Consider the following 13,088-nt stretch of genomic DNA (forward strand, 5'->3'; position numbering starts at 1 on the left):
TTTCCTGCAGTCTCTTCTGGGAGAACAAATGTTTGGGAGCATCTTAACCATGTGCTGTAAATGTACAAAAATAGAATGGAAGGATAAAAGGAGCAAGATCAAGTAAACAGAGTCCCTTGGTAAAATCTCTTTAATGTCTTGCATCTGATGTTCATATTGGTGGGGAGGGGAGGGTCACATGCTTGATGTTTTCTCTGAGACTACACCCAACTGGAAACCATCCCTTGGCTTCTCTGCAGACAGCAGCATACCCAAATGGAACGTATTAATTCTTTGGGGAAATCTCTTTAGTAGGATAAAAAGGAATCTTTTCAGTTTCTCAGGCATATTCTCTGTTGCCTGGCCCACCAGGCTTAAAAGACCTGCACTACCTGGAGCTTGACACAGTTTCTTTGTATCGGCAAGGTTTAGAATGGATAAATAACTCCTGTGGTGCAGCTGCTCAGGCTTTGCAGATTTGACATATATATTAATGAATATGTGACAGAAAATAAAGAAACAGTCAGCTAAGCAAGATGCCCCTGTAACTCTGCTGTCATCATTAGGTGAATTCAGTATACCAAATATTTATGCTTCTATATGATTCAGGATCACAGAAAATAAATATCTCTTTTATATGTTTTATTTTCTTTGGAGAAGGGAGTAGAGGAGAGTGTGAGTCATAGTGGAAGAAAAAAAGATCACTTATTTTCTGACAAAAACTACTCACTTTGTTGGAGGAGGATCCTAGCATTAACTTCTGTTTGCTGATAAGCCCTGTAGCCTGGCTGCTTCTAGCAAGAAGCTGACAGCCTGCCACTCCCCAGTCTGTACCTGTCTGGTGACCTATGGCCAGAAGCCAAATCATATTTCTTGCTTCTGCTCTTGGTAAGATAATAACTGTTTCTACCTAGGTCTGAGTGCAGGATAGCTATGTACCCTTGGAAAGGATTTCTGATGAGCGAGTTTTGACCCTTCACACCATAACAAATCCTGCCAGCTGCAGTCTGACTTCTGAGCATAGGGCTGGTCTGAGGAATTTGGCGAGGTTAATATTAATATCCATTAGTGTATGAACAATACTAGTTCTATGACTTTTTGTTTTTATATATTTGTTTGTTTGTTTGTTTGGTGTTTGGTTTTTTTTTTCCTTAAGGAACTGTTTTGTTGTAGTTTTTATTATCTAATTCAGACAATTCTCTTCTTAAGCAATTCAAAGTATAAATGCTATGATTACTGAGCTCCTGAGAAGGCAGTTGATGCATGATAAAAGGTTCGAGCATTTTGCTGTGCCTTCTGAAATGAACAGGAGATTGAAAAGGAGCAAGATATAGTCTCATAATTCTCTACTGTCAAGAGGCAGAGAAGTGTCAGGAGCTGTTCTGTCTGTTTAATCCTATTCACTCTTCTGAGGTAGAAGTCTTTATGTTGCTTTTGGTTTAAGGGATGGAGTCCACTGTTTTGTGTAGACTCTTTTTTTTTTTTTTTGCAGTTGTTATTCTCAAAACGATTTTCCGAGGACATCTATTCAGGAGTAATAAAGGGGCAGAAGGCTGAGAGCTGGCAAATGCCAAAGGATTTTACCTCTGTCCTTGTGAAATTTGGTCCATATTTAAATATTTATGCATTTAATTTGTGATTCCTTATGACACTTCATAGGATAGGAAAATATCTGTCACATTTGCAGAATGTGCAAGATGCAAGAATTTACATATGCCTTAAAGGAGTATTAGCCAAAATTTAGAGAGGTCCTACCTACACAAATTCCAAAACAAAATGCTATGATGTCTTTCAAACATTGCTCTTCTCTTTTCTAGGCAGAGATCTCACAGTAATTATTCCAAAGAGGAAGAATCCTGAATGCCTGCCAGCCAGTGTAGAGGAAGACTTGAGTAAAAATTCAGGGGCTGCATGTCTCTCTGATTCTCTCTGCAGCTGAGAGACTTAGTGCTGTCATCTTTTTGAAAGATCAAATAACAGTCTTGTTTGTGTGACAAGGGTCACAAACATCCTGGGATGTTTTTGTTGAAGAGTCAAACTTGTTACCCAAGCTTGAAAAAGTTTATGTTTTCAATACCATCTTTTTAAGAAAAAGTGCTTAGATTTTCTGCTCAGTATTAAATCAAGAAAAATGTATAAGCTGGACAGGCTCTGGCATTCCAGATACCTCAATGTTATGCAGAATAGAAGAGAGATAAGTGACAAGACAAGTCTTGCGAGGCACAAGGATGAGATGAATAGTTAGACTAGATGATCTTGGAGATCTATCTAGTCTAACTCTTCTAGTATCTCTTCTAGTATGTAATTTGCAGAAAGGCAGTAGTAAATTTTTGTCATATTTGTAATAGTATTATAGCAAAAGTAGGGTGCCATTTTTTCTGGTGAAATTAAGCATACACTTCTGTGTACATTTAAAAAATATTTTATTTCTTTATTGTACAAAAAATCCCCTCAGGTCATGTTTTGTTACATAAATTGAAGTAATACTGAAAGCAGTAACATAACAAATAATTCTACAGGCTACCTCTCATTATTTTCTTTAAATCCTTCTCCTTTCTTTCACTGAGATCCCTGTATTTCCTTTCTGTGTGGATTTGTGCTACTGCATTGATATGCTACTGTTTACTACCATTAAATATGTTGTTAATAACTATGATAATAGCCCAGTGCTTTGTGCTGAAAGACTTTGCTTTCATTAATTAACAATTCTGCTAATGTTACCCAGTATCCCTTGCATTTTCCTTGTCACACACATTTGACAAAAAATTATCTGTCTTGACAGGAAACACTCACTAAAATATTTTTGTTGCTTACAAAAATGAAATGAAGGTTTGCTTTGTTTAGCCCAAGTTATTAAAAAAATATGCTGACATATTCATGCTTCATATCAGGACCTTAAAAGTGGTAGATGTGTTGTAGGTTTTCCCAATGTTTCAAGTGACTCAGCTCTCCAAACTTTCATTCTTCTTTAGCTTGGTTAGTGCCCTGTTACTTGAGTTTCCAGAGATGCTTTTGGCTCTGAATATGCTTCATCCTCAGACACCAATGAGCATCATCTGTGCTGTACCCATGGTGCTGCCATTTTATTTGACATGGAGAAGAAAAAACAGGTCCTGACTTGAATCTGATGAAATGCGAATGAAGAGGAGGAGGGCAAAAGATGAAATGGCTGCAGATAGGGAGGCTCTCCACAGGATCCCTCATTCTTTCACTGCATAAAATATATGGTGCTATGGGGACAGATCAAGTTTGCATATCAGACACAGACCTCATCAGTAATCAGGATTTGTGCCACGTGTGTTGCAGATTTGGGGAAGTATGGGAAGTATGTGCTGCTTCAGACATTGAATGTATAATTAGAGTATCAGAATGTATGTACACAAGAAAGATAAGATGTGGTTACATAGGAGATTGTTTTCCTTATGTTGCTCTCTAACTATGGGGAGTTTGACCTGCAGAAATGTTTGGTCATGTAGTGTCTAATGTAATATACTCTTCATGTTACATATGAATAGAGAATAAAAGACCCATAAGAGGTATAATCTGACCTCCTGCCTCAAGGCCGTATCAGTCTGAACCCACAGGAAGCATAAGAGATATTACTTTTACCTGATATTGAAAATTTCAGAGATATCAGTTTAAATCTTAAACAGTCTATTGAAAATATTGTCTGCCCTTGCTATTTGAAAGCTCATTCCAGTGTCTGAACTACAGCTTTCCTGCTATAATATCTTCATATCCCATCATATCCCACCCACGCTGGAAATGCAGAGCAAGTTCTTTCTTACCTCTTGCAGCAAGTCTGTATGTATTCATGGACTTCTTTTTCATTCAGGTTACACTTCTTAGAATTTTTTTCTTTACTGTTATTCTTTCAGGTTGGTCTGAGACCTTGGAGTGCAACGCCTGTTGCCAGAACCCATACTTCAGCACAGACCTACTAATGTGTAACATGTTCTGTCATTTTGCACATGAACATTAGTAGGTCTTGGGCTCATTGAAATCACCAGGGAAATGAAACAGCCTGACATTTATTTTCCAATACAAAACAATTCATTGAATTGCTGTATGACCTGGTGACAGATTTTATTTATTCTGAATTCTCCTTTACGTTGACTAACAAATAAAAGTAGCACTTTCCTAATATTAAAAATAACTTTGAGGAAATCAGAACAGGAAAAAAAAATCATAAAGTATGGATCAACAACTGAACTGAAAACAAACAAAACTACTAATATGCTTCTTTCACAGTAAACCTTTTCAGCAAAACAGCATTAACTTTGGCCTACGTATTTTGAATAAATAAATATTATCTTAACTAATATACATAATATGACACATGCTCAAAATTCATCTGCAGATTTTGAACTGTATGTAGTGATTGGGATTTTCTTGGCTTAATACATTTCAAATAGAGAAGTCATTATTTTTCTTTTCTGAATTAAAAGACATTCAAGTCTCAAAGTCTGTCACAGTAGGTGCAAAAGCTGCCCTTTTGCCTTCCCATCAGAACGTCAACATGAAAAAAGGCATTTCCAAAAGCAGAATGCAAGGTTTTATCTTCTCAGCAATGCTTCAGTGCTTTGGATTTGGAGGAAAGCTGAGGCAAATCCCTCCTGAAGTTTGTCAAGGAAGGGGTTAAAAAAAGTGGAATCTTTGTGACTGAGAGGGGCTGAATTATCTTCCCGACACCAGCAGGGGTTGCTGTCACTGGTTTGTGGTTGTCACATTCCTGTTATGCTTGACCTTGGAAAGACTTGACAACATAATCTGGATTTGATTAAGGGAATTTCATGTTTTTCCTTTGCTAGAGTCACCCCCCACCTCGACAAACATTTAAAAATGTTAAGGAAAAAAAAAAAAAAAAAAAGAAAGAAAGAAAAAAAAGGGGGGGTTGGAAAGCAAACATTTTCCCAAAAGAAATTTATAGTTCAAATTTACACCAAGTTCTCACTAACTGGAGCAGTCCGGGTTTCCACTCAGGCTTTGAGCACTCTCTGTAAACCATTAGTCACTTCCCTAGAAGAGGCAGCTTTTTATAGGCAGCAGGATAAAACAAGCACAGATGTGTGTGTAATGTTAGAGTCTTTCACATGTACCTGCCTTTTTTCTTCCACCCTGAATTGTAGAAGAGAAAAAAGAACCAAATTATATGAAGCATCAGACTTTGTTTGGAGGGCAGCTATGATGGGCTTAACTAAAAGAGAATACGTGTTTGATGTACAAAATCTTGTTATGTTCTGGATTCTTGAGACTGTGGCAATGTCTAGCATAGAGATGGAAGTTCTTTTAATTTTTAACCAGTTGTTCTTTCCTCTCTACAGGACTGTGATCATGCCAGCTGCCAATGAGTTTGATCCAGAGATTGTCCTGGTATCAGCAGGATTCGATGCCGTGGAAGGCCACGACCCTCCACTGGGCGGCTATAAAGTCACAGCCAAATGTAGGTATAATCTCAGGTCGCGCTTTTTTGAGTTGGTACTGTTTCTGAATAGAATCTTTAATTGAAGTCAAGCTTACATCTGTATGTCTGTTCTGTGAAATGACAAAGATGCAGTGGAGAGCAAGGACTCAGTTCATCAGTGCTCAGCAATACTGTGGCAGTGCAGGACCTCACCCAGCTCACCGATGAGACAGAAATGAACATATTAGCATTCCTGGCTTGTTCCTTTCTGTTCCTTTTGGCATTTCTGTCTCAGCTTTCTGAAGTATTACATTTCTGGCATTCAAATAACATTTTAGAGGTTTCATGCTTTTCAATAGGCCCCATTTTCCAAATGCTTGAGTAAGTTATTTCTCTTTAAACGTATATTGGAGATTTTAAGCATTGGAGGCCTAGGTCCAATCTCATATTGCTGTTTTGTTATTGTAATCTCTTCAGCTTGATGGCACTAATCCTGAATTACATCAGCGCTCGTGAAGGCCAAATTTTTCTAAAAGACTGTTCTGTTGGGTCTCAATATTTGGATGTCCATTTCATACCTCAAAAAGTGTGTTTGAGGCAAGGTTTTAATACAGGCCTCTCTGACATGTCTCATATGTAGCTCTCCAAAGTCACAAGCTCTACTGAATACCATGGCCAAGATGGTCTGAACCTGAGACACTGAGCATGGCTGGATAATGTAAAAATGCTTGTACACTAATGTGCAGTATATCATTTCTTTGTAGACATCAGCTCCCATGGAGCAACGCAAAATGGTTTTCTAATTCAGTACTGTGAATAATTTTCTTTACCATATTTCGAGATGTACCATATTAACATATAATTAGTCATTAAATATTGATCCGTGTTGCTAATCACAAACACTTTGGGAAAAGTCTGGAGTAATCAATAAGAACTAATGTCATTTAGCATGCTACACAAATGGGCTTCAGCTCAGAGGGGTTTTGTCCTTCTGACCTCTCCCTTTTGTTCTGAGCATGTTGAATGAAGTTGGTATTTATTTCATGAGGACCAGGGAAGAAACACATACTTTTTTTGCTTGCATTTAAACCATGCAACACATAGTTTTTTCTGAATGTCATGCACAGCAAGTAGATGAAGAGCAAGGCTGTCTGTTTGTAGTGGTATCCGTGGAAAGTGAGCATGTGCAAAGAGCAGTTCCAGAGCCCCCTGCACATGCCCACATAAGTGCTAGTTTTCAGCTGGGTTGGAAAGGGAATGCCCCTTTGACTGAAAGTAAGATGTACAGAGATTCTGAACAGTTTTTAATCTTAATGCAGTGCCCGCATTCAAGAAAAAAGAAATATAATATCGTCTTTGGGTAGAATGCATGTTTGAGTGTCATTTATCTGTGTATTACAATTTTTATTAAAATGTATATGAAAAGATTGTTAAAAGGTTTACCCTTTTTAAAAAGTGGGTAAACTTTTTTTTTCTTCTTTATTTGCTTTTTATTTTCTGAACTATAATGCATCATCAGAAGAAAAATTTCATGAGCATTGGAAAGTTATTTGGATTTAGCCCCTGAGATGGCATGTTAAATATCCTTTGAGTTTCCATGATGCTCCAGCAGGATACTCTGGCATATATTATTCCTGCAGATGGGATGTTCTGACAGCAGTTTCAGCAACTTTTATATAAATTGAAATAACATTCATATTATCTTCTTAGAAAGTGTTGGATGTTTGATTTGATGCTAATTTCAATTTGTTCGTAAATTAATTAACTCTTCACAACATTTTAGAAACTAAGTCACAATACATCTTTAATATGGTATGCATCCGTAAGTTGCACATGTCTGTAAGTAAAAAAAAAATAAAAAAATAAAAAAATAGGTGATTTACAGTAGGTGGCTCTTTTTTAAATTAAGGGAAACGCCAAGAGAGACTCAGATAATGATCATACACCTGAGAGATGAATAAAACCTTTTGTACAGAGCCAAAGGAATTTATTATTTCCCCAAAACAAAATTCTTTGCATTCCATCATACCTTTGTAAAACATAGTATACTATATGTGGTATGTAGAAAGATGAACAGTTTATTTTAAAAAAGATCATTTAAATTCTGAAGAGAAACATTCATATTAAAAGTTACAAATAGGTATTCATGCAAATTTTTTAATATTATTTGTTTGTAAAAATTGAAAATTGTGCCAAAGCAAGTAAATGTAAAGATTCATCTGAAAATATTATTTCTTTGTAAATCATAGAATCCTTAGAGATGGAAGGGACCTCTGAGGGCCATCTAGACCAACTCCCAGCATTTAGTCATTCAATCTTCACTATTTTCCATGCACTTAATACCTTGTATTTTCTGATTCTTGGTTACTCAATACAAATTTTACACATGAAAAATAGGAACAGACTGACATCAAATCTGCTACTTTGCCCTGTTAAAGACAGCTAGTGAGACACTGGATTCTTGATAGAAATTATGTTCTGTCTTCAGTGCACAGTCAAAAAATTAAAAAGTATTTACCAATCAGCATTTCCAAGTAACAAAGTAAAAGCCAGAGGATGAAAATAATAGATGAGACCAACCACAGCCTTGGAGTAGCTGTACAGCAGGCCACTGCATAAATAAAAATTTGGTCTACTTAATGTATACAGTTTGAAATGCCTAAACTATAAACTGTTCTAAGCTGATATTTTATTTTTTTTCCTGTACTGATGTACAATCCGATTTACCCAGCAGCTACCATTTCTGACTATTAAATAGGTACATCAGCAACAAATAAATATTTTTGCATCTGATTTTAATGACTGGATCTGATGGGCAAGTTAAGATTTCTCACAGCGTGATGACCTCCAGCTCCTCTGGTAGATAATAGCATGGAAAAAAAGCCAACTGAGATCAATAATAATAGCAGAGATAGAAAGTGATTCACTTACTTAATTTATCTCCAGTCCCATTAAGTAACTAAATCACTAAAGGTTTTTTTGTTGTTGTTTGTTTGGTTTTTTGTGGGTGTTTTTTTGTTTGTTTGTTTTTGTTTTGTTTTGTTTTTTGTGTGTTTTTTTCTCCACTGGGGAAAAGAAAATGTTTAAAAGATATCAAAATTGGGGGTTGAATCTTTCCATCCTTTTTACACTTTTTAAATTACTTCCCACAAGTAAATGTTTTTCTCCAGCTGCCTTTGCAGTCCTTCTTTGTTGTTTTTCTGAGGGAAATGGTTTTCACTAAACTAATTTAAATAGTACTTACCTCTCTGCTGCTGTGTGGAAGTGAGAATAAGGATAAACTAATACACTTATTTCAACCCCAACCTTGAGGATTTCACATACACATTTTCTTTCAGTTGCTTCTTTTTAACCCTGGTCCATTTCAGAGTCAGTATTACACATACGAAACATGAAACATACACTTGATCAATGTGCATAAATGTAGTGATAGATTTTATAATCTGTTAAGAAAAATGGCTTCAAAGACTTAACATGTGGCATAGTGTGCAACTTTCTGGTGCCAGGAAACTTTTAAGTCTTTGGTATAAGTTACATTTCTAATATCTCAGTAAGAAAAAACTATCTGCATAAAGAATGGCTTTTGTTAGATCACTTAGATTAGCTGGAAATGGTATATTCCTTATTTCCTTGGCCCTGAAGAAGGTCTTCCCCAAAAAGGGGTCAGTGTCTAAAAAGGAGTTTCTTTCTTTTTCCAAATAAACTCTTTTTTTTTTTTTTTTTTTTTTGGTTTTTTTTTTGGTTTTTTTTTCTTCCCTTTTTTTAATGATGAAAATATTATCCTTGGTACCAAAATGCCTGCCCATGTCCTTAAGGCTACCACAGATGCACAAAGTCTAATGCTGGGAAGCAAAGCAAAGTAGGTGAGGCACATGGTTGGTCCTGCTGACCCAAGGTCTTGCACAGTGATAGGAGACAACTTCTGCTCAGGAGCTGCTCTAACTTGTGATAGGTTTGGATTACGTTGCCAAGGATATTCAAGCCACTTACCTCAGATTTTGCTTTCTGTGACCCTGTCTTATGACTCAAGCTCAACTTAATTAACTGAAACAAAGGGGAAAAGTGTTTTATTGCCAAGTGCAATTTTGGTGCCACAGCTGCCTCCATGTTTCTTGGTTACTCTGGTTCCCTGAGCTCCATTGTGCAGATGTGTACAGCAGCAGAGCTCTCTTCCTCACAGCTCTCATATACAGAGTAACTACTGATGTCATTGAGATCCCTTTGTTTGGACCAGGGACTGTAAATGTGCTTTAATTTCACTGTAAAGTATAGCCAACAAAGAGGAAACCTTTCCTTAGTTCCTGACTGATCGAATATTTCTTTTTTATTACTGGAAGTGAGTTATATATTTAATAAAATAATAGATAAAATATCAACACAATATGTTACATACTGTAAAAACTTAGCTGCATAAAATCCTCTTTTTGTACTGGATTAGTAAAAATTGTACTGACAGTAAAATATAAGAAAAATTATGGGCAAAGAAACAAAGGGGATAAAGTGGTTTTGTACTGACAATAGTAAGGAGATGCTTGAAGAATATGAATTTGCTATTCCATCTTGTCCTACTGAACCTTTGGAGGAAGTACTGAAGATAGGAATTATGTGCTCTGTGTTTTATTTTATAATTACTTTTTACAACCTCTGATAAAATGCACTGTATTGTCATGCATTTGAATTCTGCGAGGTGTATGTGTCTGAAAAAGAGCTTCCAGGTTTGATCATAAATTTGGAAGTAGTTAGATTCTGTAAGAGCACTGCTTTTAAATTTAGCCCTGATGACTGTCGAGGTTTTCCCTGTAATGTTATCCTGAGGTAAAGTACTTTCTCTTCGTTTTATAAAGCAGCCCTAAGAATAATGTCTGCATTAAAGTCCCTGCTATCACTTTACTGATCAAGTAAATATTCTACCCAATTGCTCCTTAAATGGTAACTATTCCATGAAAAGAATAAAGTAAATAGAGAAGTGTCAGGCAAGACTTAAGATTTTTTCAGGATACTTATCTTTGTTAAGGGCTATAATGATTTACTGGAGTTTTCCTGTTGTTTTACTCTCTTATTCCAAAGATGCTATTTGACACCAGAGTGCAAAATAAGATCAGCAATTAGCACTAGGAAAAGATACTGCTGCAGGCATTTATGGTGTAAATGATACCCATCCAGTATTATGCCAAAGTCATTATAAAAGGTTTATGCAGTGCCTAGAATATAACTGACTAACTGAGCTGATTTGTAACTTACAAAGATTTTATTTAAGCAAAATACAATAACTCCCTTAATTTATCAAAAGCTACATTATGCTGTTACACACTTCGGTCAAGTGAGACCAATTAAAAAAACACTCAGACTATGAACAAACTTCCCTTCCAATGAGCCCCCCATCAGGCAGAGCATAGTGGACTTCACTTTTAGCATAACACAGTTCATCTGATCGATCACAATATTTTGAAAAAACAATATTTTGAACATCATATTATTTCTATAGTATACATCACCTTAAATCATGGAACTTAACACACAGAAAGAGTTGCTGACTTACACAGAATACAAGTTTTCTGTTGAGGAATGTCCTTTTATGCTATGCACCAGTGTTTCTCAGAATACAAGGAAGAACAATAAGGTTAAATTTGGGTGTCCTTTTGGTTTCTGCTTTGCCCTTCACATTTCTGTTCCAGCTTCCCTGTAATTATTCTCTGTAAAAAATGGTCTAGCAATGTGCATTGTCATCACTGGAATACTTTTAATGAGATTTATAGATAAACATCTTACAACATCCTTAGAAATAGATATGCCATGGCACGCTCAGTCATTAGAAGCTTGACTTTGTAAAACTTCTGTTCAATGACAAGTGTTTTCTTGAGTCTTCTCAGTTGTCCCACTGTGCACCGGAATTCTGTTCAGCTTCTCACTATGTTGGGTGTGCAGAGTATATGTTAGAAACGAACCAAAAAAAAAGGGGGGCTAAAACTGCACATCCCAAATTCAAATGTAGAAATGATCTGGGTCTAAAGTATTTCAGATATGTTTCTTAACAAAGGTTTCCAATATACAAATATCACTATTTATAACACGTTCTATGTAGATGTTCTGAGTAACTGTAGTACTGCAAGCAGTATGAATATATATATATGGTAATTTAATGTGGTAGATGTGTATTGTAATTTTCCCAAAAACAATTTCTAAATCAGTCCCCAAATAATTTTTTAACTATCTACTGCGCAGTGTTGGACTCGGAACTGTGAATTATTTAGGATAGGATAAATGCTAACGTCTGTGGGAAGGTACTGTATGCTCTTCTAATCATTGAACCTCTAGTATGAAGGGCTTTCATGACACTTGGGTCTTTGAAAACGAGTCCCAACTGAGACAACTGCGATTAATGTCGTTATAAATGTTAAAAGGGGAATGGGAAAAAAAGAAAAAGTGTCCATGCAAATTGACAGCTGACTAAACAGAGTAGTGGTTTTGATTTGGTAGTTGTTTAAACACAGTTCAAGTCCCTGAAAACAGCATTACAAGCTTTTATGATGCCATATTATATTTTTTTCTCTTCAAAAGCAAGAAGGTATTTTTAATTCAACTGCTAGAACAAGAAGTTGTGATCCTGAAAATGTTGGCTCTAAATACTTCTGAGTGCTGATCGCTGCTGTAGAAAAGTGGGGGTCACATGTCCCTTTCCCTTCTGAATTGTCCATTACTTATCTCCCATAGGCACAGACACTTGTAAGATCTCTCTATAGACATATGCAAATTAACTCATCAACCTAACAGAAAACTTTACCAACCAAATAAATAAACGGATTTCTGTGAGGTTATCAAAATGAATCAATTTATGGAGGGACCAATGTAAGCCAGAATTAGTGGAAGGGGATAGAGGAAAGCAGAGGAAGGAAAAGATAAAGCACGATACCTTTTGGTAGCAGAAAGCTGCTAAATTAACTCAGTTGCCACAGCTGTCTTCTCAAATGAATTCTTCTGAGTTCAGATATTTGATTTTGGTTTACGTAATTTGGTTATCTTTGCAGTACTGGAGATGATAAGATAGTTATCCAGCAGGTTAGATTTTGAGTTGTTGACTCAACTAAAAAAAGCTTTAAAGGTGGATATAGGGAAATGATCAGTCATAAGGTTTTCAATGGAGGAATTTCTGATTCACATCAGAAAATTTCCAGGTACGTTACAATAGTAATCAAAATATATGACAGATTCAGTGGTGATATAACCTCAGTCATAATTATTTTCACTGGATTTTGGGGGAGAAGATGGAAAGAAGTTTGTGGAATTTTTTTTTATTTGTTTGTTTGTTTTTTGTTTCTTTTTTATCCTCTTACCCCCTAATATTGATTTCACATGGTTTAGGTATGGTCATTGTGTTTTTCATCCTCACAAATAAGATCTTTCTGCATTTACTCATAAAGTTTGATATTGTTCTGCAAATTTCAGTGAATTCTCTTCTGGTGAGTTCAGGATTATGTATGTTATTGAAATTTATACTACATACAAGTGCAAAAATTTAGAAAATTCCAAGAATTATGCTCTGTGAGGAGGAAAATTTTTTAGTTCCTGTGGAAAATCGCAAGAGATTAGGATTCATTAGCAAATTAGTGTATAAAATTAGAAAACAGATTTTTTTTGAAGAATTCTGTTTATATAAGGGATTAATGCTTGGAGAAATACAGAAAAAGAAACAAAAATGCTGAATTGA

At 35.9% G+C, this 13,088-nt stretch overlaps 1 protein-coding gene across 7 annotated transcripts in view; it reads left to right on the forward strand.

The window, feature by feature from the left end:
* The window catches only part of HDAC9 (histone deacetylase 9), a 440,456-nt gene that overhangs the window by 373,279 nt on the left and 54,089 nt on the right, over positions 1–13,088 (forward strand). For all 7 annotated transcript variants that reach the window (XM_015853723.2, XM_015853724.2, XM_015853726.2 and 4 more), the window contains one exon: positions 5,304–5,422. In XM_015853723.2, coding sequence (XP_015709209.1) covers positions 5,304–5,422 — 119 coding nt within the window. The remainder of the gene's footprint in view (positions 1–5,303; positions 5,423–13,088) is intronic.

Source organism: Coturnix japonica, chromosome 2 (assembly GCF_001577835.2).
Source record: "Coturnix japonica isolate 7356 chromosome 2, Coturnix japonica 2.1, whole genome shotgun sequence".
NCBI classification, from domain to species: Eukaryota; Metazoa; Chordata; class Aves; order Galliformes; family Phasianidae; genus Coturnix; species Coturnix japonica.